Source organism: Thunnus thynnus, chromosome 3 (genome assembly GCF_963924715.1).
Source record: "Thunnus thynnus chromosome 3, fThuThy2.1, whole genome shotgun sequence".
NCBI classification, from domain to species: Eukaryota; Metazoa; Chordata; class Actinopteri; order Scombriformes; family Scombridae; genus Thunnus; species Thunnus thynnus.
In genome coordinates this window covers 30,170,751-30,194,577 of record NC_089519.1, presented here as the reverse complement: position 1 = coordinate 30,194,577, position 23,827 = coordinate 30,170,751, and the positions used below count along the sequence as shown (strand labels likewise).

The following is a 23,827-nucleotide window of genomic DNA, read 5'->3' as shown; positions in this document are numbered from 1 at the left end:
CCTGCAGGTGTGTTTTTATCTCTTAACGTCTCAGCCACTTATCTCTGCACCCAGCTGAGTTTCCTCAACAACTGAGAATGAACACAGTTTAGTTTCTGGCTGTCTGGACTTCTCCATCTGATCACCAGCAATGCGACCACACATTTCACAATCTACGTTACCTAGGTCAGACTTTCCCTTTCAGTGTGTCAATCATCATTACATCATTTATCTTCATATTTCTTTGTATTGCTGAGTTTATGATGCACCCATGACATGGTAGAAAATGTTCAGGAACCTGGACATGGGTTTACAAACAACAGTATCCTGGTTTCTGGTACCCCAGCTAGCATACCCTGGTTTCTGAAACCAGGATATGCTGGCTGGTTGGATACTTCAAAGACCTGATACCGCCAGGATATAATCAGTGACTACATCAACTTTTATTTTGAAATTTGGGGCTTGGCTCCAATATATCATCTGACTGGGTTGTATACGACCTTATATAACCATAATATAATCATGTCTTTTTCATTTTATTGTTTTATTTCATGACCTCAATATTTCTAAAATCCTGGCTATGGCTTTTGTTTTTCCCCACGCTGATGACGGAGACAACTGACAATTTATTTTATTTATAACTGCACAGAAATAACATCATAAAAGTCTTGCAGTAACGCCTTAATAAGTCAATACAGGATTTTTATGATGTCAGTTGAAATTTATAAATGGGCAAATACTTCCTTATGAAACTATAGCTGTAAGCTAACTCTGGTGCAACACATCAAATGGTAACATTAATGTTTAAAGGGTGGGTTCGCAATTTTTCAAGAACAACAGTCAGGAGCTCATATGAACAGTGAAAGAGGTTGTAATCATTCCTCCTGCTAATACTGACCATTAAAAGATCCCTTTCAAACACACTTACAATGTAAGTGATGGGGGCACCAATATCAGAATCATGATGTGTTTATTAGCCAACTATGCAAGTATACAAAGTATTTGTCTTGGCGCTTGCTATAGTGAAAAGTAGCGGCGCACACAGCTCCAAATCTTGAGCAAAGTATTGGGTGCATGGTTGTAGCAAGGAAATAAGAAGCCTCACGCTGCTTCCTGTCTGTCAGGACGTTAATGATCCATAGACAGAATGAACAGCAAGAATTATTACAGCAAGAAAAACCTGATTCAGTGTTCATTTGGGTACCTGACTATTGTTTTAAGACAGATGTGGAAAATTCTGAGCCTGTCCTTTAATATTGTAAATGGCCTCTTAAAAATAGCATTAAATAAATAAATAAATAATAATGTCTTACCCACCACAGTATACAGGCAAATAACCTTAACCTCCGGCTAACCTTGAGCATCAATAGTTCACTTTCTCTTACAATCAAAAATCACACCAACTAGCCCTTGACTGTCAATCACTCTCGGTTCAGTCTGTCATTGGTTGTTCCGCCTCGCAGTCAGCCAACAGGGGGGCAGTTGGGGGGCGGATACAGAGATCTCAGGTTGGCAGAGGCAACATACCGCCAGAGCTTTCACCCGCTCCTTTGTGAGAGAGAGGCAGCAGCAGCAGCAGCAGCAACAGTGTGCCGCACCCTTCTGCTCCTCCTGGGACTCACAGCGCGGATCACTGCGCACAGGTAACCACAGCTCAAACTCCCGGAAGCGACGGAAAAGTCAACACAGGTGGTGGAGACTTCTGCTATCAACCAAGTTTGTGGGACGAATTAAGAAAAAAAAAAAAGAAAAAGAAAAGCTGGAATGGAGCATCGCTAGAGAGAGAGGAAAAAACATTTTTACTTTTATCTCTGTCGCGTTTTTTCAACTCCCGCTCAGAGCGCGTTGAAAGGTGACCTCAGGTGCGGCCGCGCACTATTTCTCAACTCGACGATTTACTTGATAAACGAGTTCAGGAAACAATAAAAGGTAAGTACAGTTTTTTTTTCTCTCATGTGTTTTAGTTCTTTTTTTGTGTTAAGCCAGTGAGTTTGAAATGTGTGCAGTTGGGATAAAGACAGAGTGGCGGTGGGGTTTTTTGTGTGTTTTTTTTTTTTTGTTCCTCTGCCGGGAGGTGCTAGGGCATCTGCACTGTGTCAGAGTGTCGTGGAGGTAGTCTGGAGTTCATTATAGCCTGAACATCCTCAACACTGTCAGTTGGACCATGCCCTTTCTGAGAAATGTGTAATGCAACCATGCAACTTTTGTCCTGCCTTCTAAGGAGGGTTTTCTTTCAACCATGCAAGATAAAATATACACATTTAATTTCTTGTATCTTCGTTTTGAAGATTACTGTAGAAACGACCCTACATTAGGCAGCACTAAGACGGTATAACAAAGATCATGCATGAGTCCAGTTTTTGAGCAAAACAGGCAGATAACATGATAAGCTGTTATGGTTCTCATTTTACAGTACAGCTGTTGGCAGCTTTAGTAGAACCTGCACAGTACAGCAGCAGCCCTGCAATAAATCCTGTCTTTGTGAAGGTTGTACTGTGCTGTTGGTGTGTTTACTTAACTCTGTCTGGTTTCTGAGGCTGTAAATAGTACTAATGTGGTATTGGATTGCGGTAAATTAAAAGGTGTTGGGGTGCGACGGAGCATTTTTCATTATCGATCAATTTGCCAATTATTCTACTGATTAATAGTTTTGTCTATAAAATGTCTTGTAGTGTAATGTAATGTCTTAGAGCTCAAGGTTGTGTCTACAAATGTCTTGTTTTGTCTCAACAGTTCAAAATCCAAATATATTCAGTTTACTATCATGTATGACACATAAAAGTTTCAAATTCTCACATTTTAGAAGCTTCAACCAGCAAATATTCAGCATTTATCCTTAAAAAAAATCAACTCTAAAACAATCATTCAGTTATTAAAGTAGTTGCTGATTTATCTTTTTTTGATTGGCTAATTAGTAGATTCATTTATTTGAACTTTTAAACATCATTAAATCATGAACCATAGCCAATCACATCCAGAGCCCAAGGTGACCTCTTCAAATTGCTTTTTTTTGTCGGACCAATAGTTTAAAACATGAAGGTATTCAGCAATAGCAGCAAATCTTCACATGTGAGAGGCTGGGACCAGTAAATGTTGAGTTCAACAATTGTGTATATATTATTATATGTTTTATATAATCCAAAATGTGGCAGCAGCACCCATTCACAAACCACCAGTTTCCACATCTTGGCACACGTGTCTGGCAAGGTTGCAGGAAGTAGAGGGTGGCACCAGAAGTAGGGGTTCCCCCACTTATCCCTCCTCCCACATTCTTTTCAAGTGGTAAAACACTCTATCCTCGCAAATGCCCCTATTTTGCATCATTTACGGTAAAAAGATGTGTCAGTCATTCCTAAGACATGACGTAAAATAAAGCAGACAAACATAAAATGAGAATAATATTTAGATCCAATCAAAGAGGACGTTGTCACACATATCTGATGCATACAGTGTACATTGCAACCAATACAAATGCTGTGTGTTGTATTGTTCAAGTCCGTTTATGGTTTATACAGCACATGTCATGTGACGGGGGTAGACTCAATTTGCTTCAAGATAAAAAGCAAAAAAAATAGGTAAAGATCATACATGGCAGAAACATATAAGAAGGTATTACAATAAAAAAGGGAATGAGATAAGAAGGTATTATTATTATTATTATAAAGGGAATAATACTGATTCTAGAATAAAAGTTTTACCTGTTAACCCCGTGCTTTAAACCTAACAAAAAGCTTTCTAAACATATGTTTTTAGTCTGCTTTTAAAAGAAGACACAGTTGTAGCAGACCTTGGTTCATTTGGTAGAGAAAGTTGGATCATAATGACTCAAAGCATCATACAACTGATTCATAATTTATTCTAGATGTAGTGAGATGACCTTTGTTTGATGATCTCAGGGATCTGCCCGGTGACTCAGCTAAGAGCGAAACCATTAGTAGACTTAGAAATACTTCTTCTTGTTTTTAAATCAATTCTCTGTTTTACTGTGAGCCAGTGAAGAGAAGTTAAAACGAGAGTGATGCGTTCAGACCTTCTGGTTTTAGTTAATACCCTGGCTGCATCGTTCTGAACGAGCCTATTTATTTATTTAACACCTGCTTTGTCAGTCAGGCAAAAAGTGCATGACGGTAATCTAGCGGACTGGAAATAAACCAGCCTTTCAGAGTCTGACAGACTGTGACAGGAAGCATCTAACTTCAGATATACTTCAGAGGTGATAAAAGGCAGGAGGTATCTGATACGTGCTCCTGGAAGTTGAGATCAGCATCCAAATTCACAGCCAAGCTTTTTGACGCGCTCATAAGGTTTTACTAACAGGGGAGATAACAAAGAGTGAATCTGGTGCCTCAAAGCTTTTAGACCTACTAAAACAATCTCTGTTTTTGTGCAAAGCGTTTCCTTTTCGAGTGAAGGTGCTCCTGAAGTTTATCTAGGCTGTCGTAGGCTATGAGTGACATTTTCACAACAGCACGGCAGCTTACATCACAAACACAGCGTTAACATTCCTAACGCCTGCTTGCTGTTACTCAGCCGCAGAAGTGTGTGACTGTCCTGTAGACTCATAGTTTTGGGTAATTGAACAAAATAGCTTGTATCCCACAAGCATGAGTTAGCTGCTTTGTATTATTATCATATTATATTAATTATACCACCACCCAGTGGTGCAAGCAAGCTATAGTTACTCCGCAAGAGTTTAGTGAGAGTCTCTGATCTATCTACCGCAACACACACACACACACATATATATATATATATATATATATATATATATATATATATATATTTCTACACACACACTTTTTGGCTCCCACACTTCTGAAATGAATCGGGCGCGCCTGGTGTCTGCTGAGATTTGTAATCTTGTTGACTTCTTCTTTGATGAGATGGTATCTGGTTCTGGGATGTCTGCTTGTGTTTAAACATTGAAAGCTTCTTTGGTTAAATGAACAACTTTTTTTTGTTGTTGTTGTAAAAAACACGTTTATATTCCTCAAAGTAAGATAGAAAAGGAATTATTTTAGTATCGTACTGAGAAATTTTGAAATGATGATCTGAAATCAGCGACTACTACAGCGTCAAAAAGTACCATTCAACTTAATTTTTGCTGACATGGTATCAATAATAACAGAACATTATAAGCGTCTTAAATCGGGCTGTAAGTCACAATTATTTTTGGTATTGATTTGTCTGTATATTTTGTTTTTGAATTTTTTGGTCCATAGTTGCCCAAAACTCGAAGATATTTAATTTTAGATGATATAAAACATATAAAAAGCAGCAAATCGTCTTATTTAAGAAGCTTGAACTGGTGAATGTTTGGGATAATTGACTTCACCAATCCTCAATTTTAAAAAATTGTTGATTAAATCTTACTTAATCGTGTAATTGTTTCGGCACTATTCACAAACATCGCTTTGCCTGTACTGGACGCTGGTGGATGATCTGAGACAGTTAATAACATGTTTCATGTTTTAAACAGTTGGCTGTGCTGTTGATTTATAGCTCATAACGTCAACAGTTGATAAGTTCTGTCAAAAGAGATAGAAAACGTCATTCGGGGGTGAGGGGAAGTATTGATGACATAAAACTGAAACCGTCTTATCAAGTTAACATCAGGTCTGGGCAGCAAACACTGATGGTGTCAATATAAACAGCACTTCAAAAACAGTCTGCTGCAGGGATTTGTTTCTCAGAGATCAGAGATAACTTTTATTTATTTATTTATTTAAATACATAATCCTAAAACACAGACTGCAGCTTCAGAGCTCTTGTAGAATGATATTTAGCCCTTTTTTAATTCATTTCTTCCAGCGTCTCTAAAGGCTTTGATAGGGAGAAATTAATTTAAAATAGTCACTAATTACAGAAATTCAGATGCATAGTAACAAATCATGATTGTGTTATTCATCAAAATGTATTCTTACAGTTTAAGAAAAGATTCCACAGGAAATGTGTAGTTTCCTCTGTAGTTTTTGTGCAATAGGCTGGTGTATCAACCATATTGGTTTTCTTGTGTTATATGGGAGGGAAAGTGCCCATGCAAGTGTCTGTGTGATTAAATGGCTAAAGGTAATCATTATGCAGACGACACCAGGTCAGTCCCAACGTTTACATGTGTGTACTTCACGGCTGGATGGACACGCTTCAAATCAGGCAGTTAATGTGAACAAACACATCCAGAGAGAGAGTGCTCCCGAGGAGGTGAGCAGAATTTCCATTTTTACCTGGATTTAGGCTGTTCAAACAGTACCGAGTGTCTGTCACACACTGCAGCTGCCTCTGTTGCAGTGTGTGTGTGTGTCCGTGTCTGTGTGTGTGTGTGTGTGTGTGTGTGTGTGTGTGTGTGGTGTAAATCTTTCCTATTGCAAAGAAGTGCTGTCTCAAGTTGATGTGCCAAGGCTCTTCCTTCAGTGAGAGAGAGAGAGAGAGAGAGAGAGAGAGAGAGGGGAGGAGGGAGAAGAGACTCGGGTGTGGCTGCTCTGGTAATGACTGGTTTGCCTTCAAACTGGTGTTTACTGATTCAGCCCAGTCACACACAAACACAGATATATCATACATGAACACACAGTCATGCAAATGCCAGTCCCACAGAGACACACAGAGTGGAAGAGTCAGTTAGGAATACTTAGTATCCAGCATCAAAGAAGGCAAAACACACTCATACACATTAAGAGCAAGTTTAGGGATTTGTCCAAAGCTTTAATGAGCTATGCTGGAAATGATGTAATTGGTTAACTCTGATACTGACTTTTCACGTATCTTTTTAAAATCTAAATCTTGTTTTATTGGGAATTCATTATTAGCTCTGCATCATTAAACAAAAACACTAAAAGCCCTTTATAACTGCGGCCCATTTACCAGTCAATGAACCATCCTGAGTAGGTTTAAAGGAATAGTTTGACATTTTGGGTAACGTTAGCTTAGCACAAAGACTGGGAACAGAGAAATAGCTAAACTGGCTTTGTCAAGCAGTAACAAAAAAAAAGGTACCTCCATGGTAAATGGTATCAAAAAAATCTTGTTTGATCCACACAAAAATGGAAGTGTAAAAATGTCAGTGCTCTGCTTTTGCAGGGGTTATGTGCCAGACTCCTTGAAATTAAGTGCTCAAAGCCAAAGTCATTTTTACACTTTGTGTGTATGTGTGTATGTGTGTGTGTGTGTGTGTGTGTGTGTGTGTGTGTGTGTGTTTGTGTTTAATGCATTAAAAAAAAGACAAAACATGTTAATTGGTGAGCTTTAGAGGTGCTGAAAGGCAGATTTTGTTACTTTTGGACAGAGCCAGGCTAGCTGTTTTAAGTCTTTATGCTAAGCTAGCTGGCTGCTGGCTGTGTAGCTTCATCTCATATATGAGAGTGGTATCAATCTTCTCACTTTCCTCTAGAAAGTGATAAGCATATTTCCCATCTTTTTGACCCTATTTAAGTCATGAATAACTTAATATTTAAGAACCAAAACTTTTAGCTTAATGTTTTCAGTGAGACATTTATTAAGTCCTTGGCTAAGACCTACATTAATTAGCCTAAGATAGGTGGATTTTTTATATTTGGACAGAGCCACACTGGCTGTTTCCAGCCTTTATGCTAAGCTAAGGTAACCAGCTGCTGGCTTCAGCTATATTTACTGTGCAAAAAAAACTTATTTCCCAAAATCTTGAAATATCCTGTTAAGCACCATTTTGTCTGGAAACCTTATGATTGTAAGTCCAATATTTCCTCTCCTCTGAGTTCTGTTTTGCTCTCCACTAACACTTGAGAAAAATGTCCACTCAGCCGCTGAATGCTCCACTTTGTGCACTAGCTTTGTCGCTTTGCCTGTGTCCTCTCTGGTGCTGAGCAGGCAGTGTACATTTGGTTTACAGTTGTTTTTTAGCTGAAACCAGCTAACCGCTGCTGCTGAAAACAGGTGTGATGAGAGCAGGTCTTCTATAGCATTTAAGCTGTCAATTTTATTGTGGTAATTCCACATCCTGTTTTGCAGCTGTGTTAACCACAATGTCATTGTCTGGTTTCATCTGTTTCAATCCCGTTCTCCATTGTATCTTTTCACTTTTTGAGCAGCAGTGAACTCATAAAAAATGGCTTCAGTCTTGATCTTTTATATGCACTGAAGTAAGGCAGTTAGGAGTTAGCTGCACTGAGAAAGAGCTTTGTTGTTCTGTGACCTTTAGCACAAACGTTACACAGATTCAAATTCACTTGACTGCTTTGCTTGTCTGTTTGCTACTACACTGCAGAAGACGATCAAAGACTGTGCAGAGTTTCCTATACATTGATTTATTTGCGGCGGCCGCCACGTATTGATTTTCTATTTTTGGAGCTCCCTTCCACTCTGACTGTCTTTCTCTCTCACACAAACATATGACAATGGACCTGTGTGTGAATAGCATGATATTACACACTCTGGTACAATAGGTTGCGGCATGCACCTTTTTTAATGTTGGTTCATAGTCCAACAGTAAAACTGAAGAGGAGGAGAAGGGGTTTATATGTGCTTTTCATTAATCTAACATGTCTCCTCGCTTCCGTCACTCGCGTCTGTTCCTCATGTCTTAGCTCTCAATATGTAGAAATTATAAGTAACAGATTTTAAACTCTAAAGTCTAAACTCAGTTAACAATTTAAACTGTCACTTAATCATTTCTACATAGTGATAGCTGGAAGGAAAACACTGTTTTATTATTTGATTATAGATCTATAGTGGCGTCTGTCTGTCAAAGAATAAGACACGAATAGATAATTTAAATCTGTTAATTACTGAAAGAACAGAACTGACAAAAAAGGAGCAATAAAAACAGCTGTAGCCTGCAGAATATGTTTAAATAAAGTATTGCTTATTTAGTTTGTGGAAGTCTGACGTCCTTTTCAGGTTCAGGATGATTTTATAGGAGACATATTATATGATATTATATCTTCCTGAAGGAGCTGAGACGTACTTGAAATGGAAAAGAGAAAAGAAAAGAATGTGTTTTTTTTGTGATGGATTCATGATGATTCAGTAATTCTTTTTACTACCTTTTAGCCTCCAGACACACCCTGAAACACAAATATTGTACAGTCAACACTTGATTGAGGAAGCACACACTGTTCAACCACAACACACACAAAAGAGAGAGATAAATATCTTTTTCAAAGTTTCTCAATACTAACTGATCCTTACTTTCATGAATATACATGTTTATCATATTGCAAACAAACAGTTTTAACAGAAATAAATTGTTATGTGGACTTGATAAAATCTCTATTTATATCAGGAGCTGTCAGTTGATCCTGACTTTGTCATTGCACGTTTTTCAGGTGGGAAAAAAAGCTCTGGCGTTAACGAATCTGTCATCAAACCTGTTATCTCTCCTCACTCTGTCATTAGAAAAGACCAGTTGAAAACATACAGCAGGCACATAGCAGGCTTCTCATGTTTAATTACGGCAGATTAGATCAGATTTAGCTAATTAACATTAATTCTGTTGAAAAGTTTGGCTGCTTTCTGGTTAATTTGCCATTTTAGGGAGGTATTTTGTGTTAGACTATTTTTTGACTGGTGTTGATGAAGTCCCTGTCGATGTGTTTCACCTTATCTTAACCTGCACCCAACCTAGTCTCAACCTCGACCATTTATCTCTGCTGCACCTAATCACAACCAAGACCTAAGCCTTAACTCCAACTGTGGAGGAGGCGCTACATAAAACACAGTCCTAACAGGAGGAAAACACTATTCGAGGGAGGAACGGACTTCGTCACAAGACCTGGTCTAGTAACTTCCTGGTTGCCTGGCAACTGCTCAGAGCTGTTTTAACACTTTGGCTTTTGTACAAATTAAACAAAAGAGATATAGCTATTGATTAGCTCGCTTTAGAGGAGCTGGGAGGCAGATTTTGCTCAGGAGAGAGACAGGTTAGCTTTTTCCCAGTTTCCAAGATAAACCCACTGCTGGCTCTAGCTAAATATTTACTGTACAAAGGTGAGAGTGGTTTCTTCTCATCTAACTCAAGAAAGCAAATATGCATATTTCCCAAAATGTCAATCTATTCGTTTTAAGCAAAAAAAATCCCAATGAGTCCTATGAGATTTTAGATTTGTGAAAGAGAGTACTGGTACCAGACCAGTACTCACTGTAACTGATGTACTGGTAGAGAAAAGGTATGATTGTGTTTCCCTTTAGTGTGTTGAGATTTGCAGCATGAAGAACTGCAAAGCTGAGGCATAATACTCATGAAAGACAGAAGAAACGTTAGACTTTTTATTTGTGTTCTTAAGCTGTCATTTAAATTCATTTAACCGGAGAAACAGAGATATAAAGATAATTGGAAAAGTGACATAAACTTTAAAGCAGTAAAAAAAAAGAGTTCACAGGTTTTTCCTGATGTAGGAAATAGAGCGACTGTGTGTGCGTGCGGCAGTGGTCTGAAAGATTTAATGTCAGAGGTCGACTGTAGTGGTTGTGCTTGATTGACAGCTTGTGTTTCCGATAGAGACAGGCGTTGAAAAGAAATAGAGAGAAAAAAAGAAAAGGTTTCACTTCCTGGCTGAACAATGTCCGCAAGTTGCCATCTATGTAGTATTCAGACGGTTTCACAAACGCACATTACTGCGTAACACTCCGCCGTACTTCTGTTCAACTTTCCTCGATCGTCTCACATTGTTGCCTGAATCATATCCTTTCTTTTGAGGTGAGTCTCCTCCATCATTTCATTCTCAAGCCTCTAAAGTTCTCACTCTCCCACATTTTTCTGTTTTTGATTTGGCATCGCTCTCCACACACCCTTGGTAGGAGAGTGGGTCACAGAGGCTCCCTCCCTGTGTGTGTGTGTGTGTGTGTGTGTGTGTGTGTGTGTGTGGCGCATGTTTGGATTGAGATTGGGTTACATAGCTGGATTGTGTAATTGTGAGGTGTGTCTCCGCTGTAGGGAGCTGCTCTGCTCTTTCCATTGTTGAGAGAGTTGAACTTGGAGTCGACAGTACAGTGCGCGTCGCCGTGCCGTGCTGGCTTTCACAGGAAAAAGGAGAATGTGTGAGGGCAGCGTTGTTTGACTCAAAACGCGCCATGCAGCATGTACAAGTTTACTGTAAATAGAGGAATCAAGCTCGTTGTTTCCGCGTCTTGAAATGAAAGTTGCTCTGAGTTGCGGTTTGGTCGTGATTATATCTTCACTGTCATAACGCCTCACATGTTCCTGTTTTGACTTGTATGTTTAGGTTAAAGTTGATCATTGGGTTTAGTAGTAGTAGTAGATTGTAGTAATGGCTGCTGTTGCTGCTAACCAAGATTTTCTGGTTTAAGATGGAAATTCTTTAACATGTCAGTTTTGTAAGTTAAATACATTATGTTTCTCTGTTTTGCATACATATTTTTTCAAAAACAACAACAAAAAACTGTAAAAACATCTTCAGCAGGCTGCATTTACTTATATTATTATGTAGTCTTCAGACCATTGAGGTGCGACTGAGTTCACTCAGTTCAGTGTTAAAACAGATGACACATCTTTTCTCAGCAACAACTTACTTTACTGACAATGAAAGAAGTCAGCAGAATGTTTTTCCATTATTGATTAATCTACATATGTTTTCCATATGAATCATTTGGTCAATTAAACACAAAACAGTGAAAAAGTCACAATTTCCCGGATGATCTGATTCAAATGTCTAGTTTTGTCTGACCAAAGATATTCAATTATGATGTAAGATGAGACAAAGCAGCAAGTTCTCCCACTTGAGAAGGAATCATTAAATGTTTGGCATTTTTCTTTGAGAAATAACTTTTGACAATCAATTGAACATCAAAATGTTTAAAGATTAATTTTCTGTCGGCATATTAATCAAATAATTATCAGTTCTAATCAACTTTCAGCAGAATTATGTTGTGATTTAGCAAATTTTACTTATTTTACTTATTTCACATATGAAAAGTAATTTGTTCCTGAAGGCTGGGAAACCGCTCATTGCTTTGATCATTGATTTAGAAAAGAAAAAAAAATTGCATGCATTTTGCTAATCAATATATATCGATCGACATTACCTCTCAGATGGTTTGGTGTTCACTAGTGTCTTTTGTTTTTACTGATGGGACAATAATAGATGAAAGTGACGGCATTTTGCTAGAAACTGAAGTTAGTTGCTCGACATGACATTCATCTGCAGATATTTTGATAATTGATTAATCGTTTGAGTAATTTTGCAAGTCAAAAGGCCAAACATTCTTTGTTTCCAGCCTCTCACATGTGAGGATTTGCTGCTTTTCTTTAGTTATGTGATTAGTAAACTGGATATCTTTGGGTTTTAACTGTTGGGTGGAAAAAAACAAGCAATTTAAAAACGTCACCTTGTGTTCCTGGATATTGTGTTGGGAATTTTTCATATTTATTAATTCATATTCAGAATTTAAAAAATATTTTGCAAATTAATCGATAATAGAAATAATTGTATGTTGCAGCTTGAGACAAATACCGGTCTACTGGTGAACCTTTGCACGCTCACTAAAAGGCTCATGTCTGATACACGTTCGTACTGATTAGTTAATAAGTTTGGTTGTTAAAGATTGTGGACTGTGGTGGCTTAATTGGTTGGTTGAGTGAAATTAATGTCAATTAGTCGATCAGCAGACAATCTGCAATAATGTTTTCTAAATAATCAATTAATTGTTACAGTCATTTATCATGTAAAAATGCCAAACAGTCACTGGTTCTTACTGAAAAAAAAAAGATCAATGTGTAAATCTGTACTGTTGGTTTATAAACTGTTCCTTCAGATTCATAATCTGTGCCCTCAAATTACTAATTAAATTCCAATTTTGAATAGTTCCATATATGAACTGGGCATATATGTGATATATAAGAGGAACACATACGTGTAACAGATGTATATTACATAATTAAAAAATACACACTGTATATGAAAGCATATAAGTAGTAATTTACTGTAAAAATAATCTACTGGTTAATGAATTAAAATTTTAGTCACTGCCATAATTGTTGTAGTTTTAATCAGCTTAAACATATACGATTCACACAATAATGTTCTGAAAATTGCAATTTGCATACATTTATGTCGGTAATATCATAAATTGGATTTAGAGCTGCAAAGATTAGTTGATTAATCGATTGACAGAATATTAGTCCCCAACTATTTTGATACTCAATGAATCATTTTGAGTCTTTTTTTTTTTAAGAGAAAATGTCTAAATTCTCTGATTCCAGCTTCTCAAATGTGAATATTTTCTGGTTATTTAGTCTTTTATGGGTCGTGGACTATAGTTTGGGACAAAAAGACATTTGAGGACGTCACTTTTGATTTTGGTAAACTGTGATTGACATTTTTCACCATTTTCTGACATTTTATAGGCCAAACGGCTAATTGATTAATCGAGAAAATAATGGACAGATTAATCAATAATGAAAATAATTTAGTTGTTTGTTGTTTGTTTTAAACATAACGTTCAACAGGGTATTTTAGAAGGGACAAAACGCCTCAGCACATTGATTCATCATGAATAGTTGTTGTTTGTCGTCTTAAAGTAATAATTAATTTCTCCACAGATAGACGTGAATCCAAAGTCCCACACCGCCTCACAGTAAAGGCCTGAAACTTCTAACTGGATCCTTCCAGTCCTCATCTGTGCAGCTGATGGCATGCCGATCTCCAACCCACCGGAGAGGGCGAGTCTGAATGGCACCCTAGTCCTTCCCGTCATCTTCCTGTCTGAAAGGCCGCTCTCCGCTCCAACTTCACCAACTCTTCTCTGATCCCACATCCACCAGACATCTCAACATGGGTGTACAGACTTACAACCCAGACGCATGCTACGACAACCGGACTGTCAAATTTTTCTATGAGGCGAGTGGCAAGAACATCAGCGACCACTGGCGTCGGCGTGACTATGTGATCGTCACTCTGGGCATGACGGTCTGCTTCATTGTCATCTTTTCCAACCTTTTGGTCATAGGGGCCATTTTAAAAAACAGACGCTTTCACTTTCCCATCTATTACCTGTTGGGTAACCTGGCCTTGGCAGACCTCTTCTCAGGTACCAAGTTTATTAATACTTTTGTCATTTTACTTCATGTGCTTCTAGGTTATTATTGTAGCTACTAGTACTACAAATTATATAAATATACTATCTAGGTTAAAGGGCAAAATCTCACCTCTAACAGATGAACGATACAGGAAATGTCTTCTGACTGCACTGTGAATCTTTATAGTCGTTTCTTTTTAGTCAACTTCCTGTCTTTAGGAACAGGGGCTGTTTACAAGGTTAATAATAAAGGTGAGTAAAGGATAGGTTCACAGTTTTTCAAGTCCGTCCTTAAACAATAGTCAAGTGACCTAATTAACACTGATATATGTTTTTCTTGCTATAATCATTCTTCCTGTTCATACCGGCTATTAAGAGATCCTCTCACACAAGCCTCCTTTTGTGCAAAAATGTATTTAAAAACACATGTCCCTGATTAATTTCAATGGGATCACTGTGTAGAGGGCATGCCAGGCGTTGGCCAATCAAATACCTGCATGCTGACATTTCTCAAAGATTACTTCATAGTATGAATGGAATAATTCTACTGGTTGCCTTGCGATCATTGCAACAGAGAATGCAATTATTGTCTTTTTATTATTGTAAAATGCGGTTTTTATGCTATAGTATTGTAAACTATTGTCTAGTAGTCTAGTGTCTGATGAGCCTTTTAAACTCATTGGTTTATTATTCAACCTGGACTTCCTTGTTTCACTAGTACTAGTTCACTAGTGTTTTTTTTTTTTTTTTTGTGCTATTGTTAGTCTGAAAAACTGACACCTATAGCAGTAATCGGAAACAGTAGGCGGTTTACTGTAGTCAACACTGCCAATGTGTGAACCTGCAAAGAAAAGAAAAGTGGTTGTGTGATTTGAGACTTTTCATAAGCTGCCTTTGCCATAAAGGGGTCAGGACCTGCTTCTCTCAAAATAAGGGAAATACATCTATAATGCTGAGGGTTTAATATGTCAGATTTTTGTGCTGGTTTTTAATAAATATTTTCATAAGTACATACCAAATACCAAAGTGAAATTAGTGACTAAAAGTGACACTAAAAGCACCACAGATTATTTACCTACTCTTCCAGCTGAGCTTGTACTGATCCCATAGACATTCAGGAGCTGTGCTAAAAATGGCAAATCTCCCAATTCATCATATTCACAATGCATTGCATGCAAAGACTTGAAACAGACATGTCTTGATAGGTAGGACAGCAATCTCTAAAACTCAAACTACTCCTTGAAGGCAGCACAATACATAATATGCATAACGCATCCTGTAGCTTGTTTCTTTGTTTCTAATGTTTCTTTGTAATGAAACCCCAACTTTCCTCTTCCCAGGTGTCTCCTACCTCCACTTGATGTTTCATACTGGTCCCTGGACCATTAAACTGTCCATTAAACAGTGGTTTGTGCGACAGGGGCTGATAGACACCAGCCTGACAGCCTCTGTCCTCAACCTCCTGGCGGTGGCTGTGGAGCGTCACCAAACCATCTTCAACATGCAGCTCCATAGTAAGATGAGCACCCGGCGTGTTTTCATCATCATGCTGTTTATCTGGGTGGTGGCAATAATCATGGGCCTGGTTCCCACCATGGGCTGGCACTGCCTGTGCGACCTGGAAAACTGCTCCACCATGGCGCCGATGTACAGCCGCAGCTACCTGGTGTTCTGGGCCGTCCTCAACCTGTTGACCTTCTCCATCATGTTGGCCGTCTACACCAGGATCTTCCTCTACGTGAGGCACAAGAGTAAGCAGATGTCGCAGCACACCACCCAGATGAGACACAGAGAGACGGTGTTCAACCTGATGAAGACTGTCTCCATGATCCTGGGTGAGGCAGCACACTCACTACTGCAATAAACCAAACATTTACCCAAAAACTGACATTACAGATCTCTTACCAAGGTCATCTTGGTACTGAAAATGAATTCCTTCAGACTAGATGTCATTTGTAGCCAACCGCTTCATTGCACTTGAAAGTACAAACAGCCCATCACTGTCAGTCAGTGTGTGCTTTTGTCCTTTTTGTGTGGGTTCATTCATAACGCATAAAGACAATTTGTTGCTCCGCCTAGCAGTTTTAAGTACTATAATTAGCCATAAGTGTAGAGAAAACAACTAAAATATCAAAGAAATTGCAGCTGGTGAAGCAAGTGCAGAGGAGGAACAGCTGGTACAGAAAAAAAAGACCAAACCAACAATGAACTGATCTACTTACGAGTATTGTGTGTGTGTGTGTGTGTGTATCTTAAGTCTGAAACATCTTATTATTTTGTGCCATAGATCTCCGTTGTTGCCCAAAAACTATTGACGTAGTTCCGTTTACAGAGCTTCGCTAGCTTGTTGTGCTACATATCACAACCTCTTGACTTTGTACTGAAGTTCTTTGAGAAATTTACAATGTAGTACAAAGTCAAGAGGTTGTGATATGCAGCGCAACAAGCTAGCGAAGCTCTGTAATCAGACCAGCATCCCAGTGCATGCACAGTGGCGTCCACACTTTACACAGAACTACTCTCTGGAGATTGAAAATGCGATCACTGTTATTAGTCTTTGGAGCCATTTCTAAATAAACTAACAAGCCTGTACTCTTTGTGGTGAAGGAACATGTCACCAAGTGCAACGATGTGGCTCATTTATGTGTTTTTAATAGTTTCTGGACAACAACGGAGCTCTGCGGCACAGAGCAATAAGTTATATCAGGCTTTGGCTTTAGATGCGCACACAATACTAGGAAGTAGAATCATTTCATTGTTGGTTTGGCTCTGTACATGAGGTTTGTTGACAATAAGAAAAATATAGAAAATCACCAGCCTTATCCATTAAAATGAGAGTGGTATTTGTTTCAAACTCCAAAACTCAGCTAAAGAAGCAGATTTGAAAAGTGGTTTTCAGTTATATTGTTGCTCAGCGTACAAGAGATACAGGCAGTTCTCAGGGAAATTCTCGCCTAAATCTCCACAGAGTCACTCAGATCTCTCAAATCTATGCACCCTCATAAGCTGTTATGCAGGCTCTTCTCTTAGCTTGTCTGTACATGTTAAACTAGACGCTACTCCCCCCCCCTCACCCACACCCACACACACACACATCCCCCTCACTCCTCTCCTCCTCCTGCTGATTCCTCTTGTTTTCTGTTGAACTGGCCGCACACTCTCTCTCTCTCTCTCCTCTGCTCTGTTGCCCATCCTCCCCTGCCTCTGCTCTCTCGCATTTTGAACTTTGGATTAAATTCCTCAAGTTTTAAAAACGTTACACGTCTTTCTCCCGTCGCTCAGCAGCCAGTATTCAGCACCTCTGGCATGTGAGGAGGTTCGAGGAAAACCCTGAGCATGCCCTGACAAGGACCTGCATACTTCAGTTACTGTGACAGAAAACAGTCTTCTCTCATGCCCATATGACACACACATGTGTACATGCATGGGTGTGTATTCTTGTACTTTATACTGTGTTTATGAGTTCTTGACCTTGAGAGAGAAGACATTCTGGTTTATACTCATGTCTTCACATAGCTATGTGAGGATTAAGACATGTAGTGTAAACACGTGTGACAGTTAAGGTTATGGTCAGGAGCTAGGGAATGCAATTCATATTGTGTGTGTGTGTGTGTGTGTTACCATGTCATTTTCACATTTACATCTGTAGCTTGTATGTGTGCATATATTAGTGCTGAACGTGCTGTGAATGTGTGTACAAAATGAATTCCTGAGCTGCCTAATCGAGTATTATGATAATGAAATCTGATAATACAGACTAAACCCAGTGCACATACTGACATGTTATGTATCTGTCTGTGTGTGTGTGTGTGTGTGTGTGTGTGTGTGTGTGCGCGCGCATGCATGCGTGCGCATTGTCTAGAGAGGAATTTACAGTACATTCCCTTTATCCCTTAGCTACCCCCTACTTCTTCACATTCTTCACCACTGCCTGTCTGCTCATTTTCTTTCCTCTAGTTCCTCCTTCTTTATCTGCCACTTTCCACACCTTTTTTATATTTTTTATTCTCAACGTTATAGCAAATCTGACCTTATGTACCCTTGATCTCCCTCTCCCTCCCCGCCACCACTCTCTCGATTCCTCCCTCTACAGGCTGTTTTGTGATCTGCTGGACGCCCGGCCTGGTCGTGCTGCTGCTCGACGGTCTGGGCTGCGACAAGTGTAAAGTGCTGCGCTACGAGAAGTACTGCCTGGTGCTGGCCGAGTGCAACTCCCTCGTCAACCCCATCATCTACTCTTTCAGGGACAAAGACATGAGGAGGACCTTCAAAGAGATCCTGTGCTTCCTGTGCCGGCGGGGCGGCGACCCCGAAGGCATCTCTGGAGTTCATTTTAACACCCTGGACCACGAGGTACTGTCCGAGAGCAACGGAGCCCATGACAGCAATCACAAACAAAACAACCACTCATACTAAGGACCGTTAGCAGTACAACCCTGAAACCACACTGACTGTAGACTGATTAAATGGTTTGAAAGCTACGCAGTGACAAACTGACAACTTGGACGACTTAACAGCTTAATGTTACATTTGAATGTGGCTCATTATTTTCAGTTTTACTTATAAAATATAAAAAGTAAAAACATCCAGTTGCAAATTAGATTTAAAAAAAATACCATTTGCAATAAAACCGCTCTGTAACCAGGTCTTTTTTTAAATGAATTTTTCCATATGTAAAGGGAATTTGGTTCATAATCAGAAGCTCTGTTTTCTCTCTGATTTCCTCTTTGGTCTCTATTTTACTTTTTATTTCTATTTTTTAGATTTAAAGTCAACGATGTCTTGCAGAAGGAACTCATCTAAACTCATCTGCTTGTTTTTTTTTTTTGTGTGTGAAAATCCTTAAAAAAAAACGAAAATGATGAGCCTCACAAATGAAAAAAAGGTCCGCACATGTTCGTTATTACCGTGATCTGTCACAAGCAAAACCACCCTTGACATAACAGATTCATCATTAGATACAAATGTGGTGATTCATTATTTGAAAGTTGCCAGTTTGTTTGTGTGGTTTGTGTTCTAATTGCCCGCTTTAACCAAATGTAAACAAAACACGCTTCAGCTTTTTCCGGCCCTCTGTCGGTGCATTAACTCTCAAGTTCAGCAGTATCACTGTGTTTACTGGAGAATATTTAACTGTTAATTAATGTCGCACTTCGTCAGCCTGCAGTCGATACTTGATATTTGACAGCGCTGCGCGGAGGATGTGGCACTCTGTGCTGCCTAGAAAGCGCTCAGTAGGATTTCTGTAAGCGCTGCCCGTTGCAAAAAGCCGCATCCTCTCCTCACACATGTGGCTACAGCGAATGCATCGCATCTGCATCTTCCTCTCTCACACTACTAACCACTTAGACTGTATACGTGCCATTTTAACACAACAGTTGTGTACGTGTGCAACTTTCATATGAAAATTAAAAAAAAAACATTTGAATTTATTTACATCCAGTAAATACAAGAAGCGTTCACACACCGAAAACAAGCCAGAATGATCTTTTTTAACTCTGTAGTTTCAGTGAAGGAGAGAAAACTGCACAGATGTTTAGGTCATGTCTATTTCAGCGCATAATAGTCATTTAACTCCAGCGTTTAGTCTTTTTTTTTTAACCTGTCACCATTAATGAGTGTCATCAATTCATAACCAGCAGGTGTGTCAGACGGCTACCTCTGGATAGATAGATGTCTCACTGATAGGGCCGCTTACCGTTACAACATTAAATCTTGTTACTATTGAAGCTGAACGACTATAACACTATTTACTCTCCTGTCCTGAAAAACTAAACAGAAACAGTTTGGGTGTGCAAACTCTTTTTTTGCTTGCTGAACTTTAACTGTAGTTACACACACCCAAACACTCTGTTTTTGGTTAAGCATGATGTTTTTTTTTTCCCCCTCTTACTTCATATGTGTGGAATTATATTTGTGTCTCTGTCCTGAGCACAGAAACATATTTTTTTTTTGCCCCCACATAAGTTTTTATTTTGTGGAAAAATGATTTAATTAGAGCAAACAAAAAAATCATTTCTGTTTTGGATCAATTTGTTACATACATCCACAATAGTAGTTTCAACCTGACAGTGTTATAATACACCACAGTTTCAGCCAGAAGTTGTAGCGGGTAATTTCTAATCGGCTGTTTTGTCTCCGGTCCAGTGGTTAGTATGAGTATCTGTCTTGCCTGATAATGTTACACAAAGAAGAATTTGTGTGTTCAAAAAAAAAAAAAAAAAATCTCAAACACACTGTTGCATGCTCAGAATCGTGACACAAATATAAGTCCGTACATATGAACATTCATCCAGCCAGGATGTCAAACTTTCCATCCGGCAGACTTTTAGAAAGACATACAGGAATGACCTCGTTTAAACTCTTAAAAACCTCGTAAACCGAGACCTGAACCGTCACGCTGCCTCGTACTATAAACCAGTTTCTTATTTAGAATTACCCAAATGCCTGGAAATAGCGTCGACTTATCCAATAATTATTTAGTTTCTACTAAGCACAACGTTTGTATGTTCTTCGTGCTGTTTGCGCTAATGTGTGTGTGTGTGTGTGTGTGTGTGTGTGTGTGTGTGTGTGTAGAGTCTTAAACCAGTCCAGATGTGTGCTGGTGGTTAGAGTGGGTCATGCTCCCTGCCATGTTTCCTCTGACGTGTTACTCTGGCATGTGTGTATGTTGGAGGCATGCACTCTGTCATTCTCGCACACGCAGCCTAGGTACTCTGTTATTGCTGCTAGCAGGAAGTGCAGTCTTGAGTGTGTACTTTTGTGTGATGTGGTGTGCGTGTGTGTGCACATGCATATGTGAATGTGTATACTGAGCGACTTTTAGATTAGTTAGTAGGCCAGAGGCGAGGGAAGGCAGACATGAGGTAGTGAGGACATATTTGCATTTTTCCCTCACCTTGTGATTTGATAGTAAAATATCCACTGACTCCCACAATTTAAAGTTAAACATTTATGGATAATAGCAAATCATTACTTATAACTACTTTTAACGGGAATGGCAATACAAGGAGCTATTAAAGGGATAACAGCATATTCAGATTATATTCTTTGTCTTCAGATTCTTCATATTATAAGCTTACTGTTGTTATTGTTTTGACAGTGCAAAAACATTATTATATTACTCTGGGTTTATTTTTGTACAAACATTGTTACAACTAAAATAAATAAATGCATAAATCTGCCAACATCTGTGATTTGTTTGGTCATGTCTGTCTGCTTTGTCTGCTTCGCTCGCTGTGATAACTGGTGAAATTTACATTTCTGAAAAACACTGTCAGCGGGATAAACATGATTTTCAGTCTCTCAACTCATTTCACTCCTTTTGATAGTTTGGATATGACTAACCCGTTTTCTCCTTCCTTTCACCTTCTCCTGCCTGAACCTAATCCCCCCTCCCCCCCCTCCCCCATTCCCTCCACCCCCACCCTCCTGATTCTTTACCTCACTTCAACTCTCCCCACATCTTCTCCTCTGTCTCTCCACCTCTGTCTGTAGAACGATAAGTCTCGTATCGCCGACCCCGTAGAGAGGAGCAACGGGACGCTTCTCACCCGAGCAGGCTCGAAAGACATCCTGCCCTCTTCAGAAAAGTGGAATTAACTCAAACAACGATAAACTTTAAACAGTCACTCAATGATGTGCATAAACACACTTCACTCTGCAGTCTGTTGATGTGTGTATGCACCGGTAAACATGCCTTAAGACCCTTTTTTTCCCCTCAGAGAAGGTGGAAATATTTATTCCTTTTAAAATGTTGGATTTTACCTTTTTCTGCAAGCAGACAAGATTCGGCCTGTTGTGTCTCTTAAAGGGATATTTCACATCTTTAGGGAACATGACGGTGGACTTTTCTTCTAAATGGTTAATTTGCGCTCCATCATTGACCTTCAGCAGACGTAAGGAGCCAAACCCCCCATTGCTGGACCAGTTACACAACACTGAGGACATTGGAGGGCGAATTTCCTGTTTATACATAAACGATCTGCCAGTTTCACCCAAACAGACAGAGGTGGAAGAGGCAGCGCTAATGGCTGCTGAACAACTGGAACATGCCGACAACTCATGGAAAAAATGACAATGAAAATGTGCGGACAGTCGCGCAGCAGAATAACAGGCCCTGCCTCGAATGTTTTTTTTTTTTTTTGTAAAATCCTCATGATGGCTTAATGTATGGAATCACTGTAAATGTGATGTGTCCAAGCTAATCTGCACCTAAGACATGAGTTGCACTCAAAGGCCACTAGAGCTCGATACCACTCTGTACTGTATAAAGGGTTATAAGTTGCAACTAATAAACCTGTTAACGCTTTAATAAATCATTTACATTTTTTATTAGCAATATGTTGGTTGCCAGGTTGTGAAAAATGTAATTTAACCTGCTTTGTGTTTTTTTTAATTAGCTCTTTAATTGCTGTAGGAATAATTTGACCACTTACAGAGCTTACATTACTTATTATTCACTGCTGCTGCTTTTTGCTACTCATATGGTCCAACCACCTGTTTTAAGCTCTATTCAGTGATGGTTTTGGCCTCCTGCTTGTGCCATGTAGGTACCTTTTTTGGTTCTAAGTTGTGTTCAATGTTTGGACCCCAATATATCTGCTTGTAGTTCTATTTTTACCCTTTTGTACAACTTACTTTTAATGACTTTTATCATTAGAAGTAAGATTTGTTGGATTATTTGATTTTAAAGTTATTACCAAATTAATAAGCTGCAGACCTAATGGATTATTGAACTGAAAGACACCTTTAATAGAGATTCCCAACATTTGCAACTGCAAATTTAATTGCTTACTGTTAAACTCATGACCTTTTTTATAGGCTCACAGTAAGAGCTGAATGAAAAGACAAAGCACATTGTGCCAGAGGAGGATAAACTCCAACCAAATACATTTGTTACAACCTGACAACTCAAAAGTTGTTCTCATTAATGGCTCGTTACGAATCTAAAAGCTTAAGTAAACAATTTATTAGCATTTATAAAGCCGTAGGTAGAATTTACACACCTAAAGTATTTATTCTCCATTTGTTCGTTGACAACTCTGGTTGGATTGTTACACAAATTTTAAATGTAGGATATTTACAGTTTTTATCCTAATATTTCATAATAATCATAAGTGTATGACACAGGTGTCGGTTAACTCTCTGCCCCATTAAAAACTGAGAGGGACACAAATCTCCAGTCCTGCATGACTCACATTTCCGTCATTGTACTTTTTCTCATGAAACCAAAGAGAATATACTGACGAATAGCTTTATGATCAAGATCCTGTTTGCGTCAGCAGTGTCGGTTAAAAACCCCCCGCTGTGCTTAAAGCTCATTTTTATTTTTAACAGATTTAAGCAGTTTGCTGTGAGCTCCTCCTTAATATTTAATGATTTTTTTTTTTTTTTTTTTTTTTTGCTCACACTGCCTGATGTAAATTGTCTCTATGAAGGAATGAACAAACAATACTCCTTTGTGAATAGTTTGTGATGTAAAGCTTTATTTATTATCACATTGTGACAGTAGATATAATGTACAGTATTTAGTGCAATTAAGTCATAAAGGGAAATAATTTTTCATTAAGTTAATATCCAGAAATTACATTTTTTTTTTTTTTTTTTTAAATGCTACCTTTTTGTTAAGCATGACTGAGCGTACAGGACAAGTGTGAGTTAAAGCCGGAGGATAAATATAGTGCAGCTGATTGGTGTTTTTGTATTTTGTTGAGTAAAACTGACACTGAGATTTTAATAGGAAAGAAAATGTAACTTTCAGTTTCCTGTGTCTTGTTTTCAGCCATGATAATCTGCTCTCAGTAACTGACAATGGCGTCATTAAAAACTTTGAAAACATGTA

The 23,827-nt window shown here is 38.7% G+C and overlaps 1 protein-coding gene across 2 annotated transcripts; it reads left to right on the top strand.

The window, feature by feature from the left end:
- Positions 1–1,488: 1,488 nt before the first annotated feature.
- lpar2b (lysophosphatidic acid receptor 2b) lies at positions 1,489–23,827 on the top strand. 2 transcript variants are annotated; one of them, XM_067585313.1, is made up of 5 exons: positions 1,489–1,908; positions 13,508–13,995; positions 15,324–15,818; positions 18,077–18,336; positions 21,481–23,827. In XM_067585313.1, exons 2-5 carry the CDS (start codon positions 13,740–13,742, stop codon positions 21,583–21,585), a joined length of 1,116 nt encoding a protein of 371 aa, XP_067441414.1. In that variant the 5' UTR covers positions 1,489–1,908; positions 13,508–13,739; the 3' UTR covers positions 21,586–23,827. The 2 variants fall into 2 exon arrangements, with proteins under 2 accessions (XP_067441414.1, XP_067441415.1); XM_067585314.1 differs by lacking the exon at positions 1,489–1,908 and adding an exon at positions 10,500–10,645.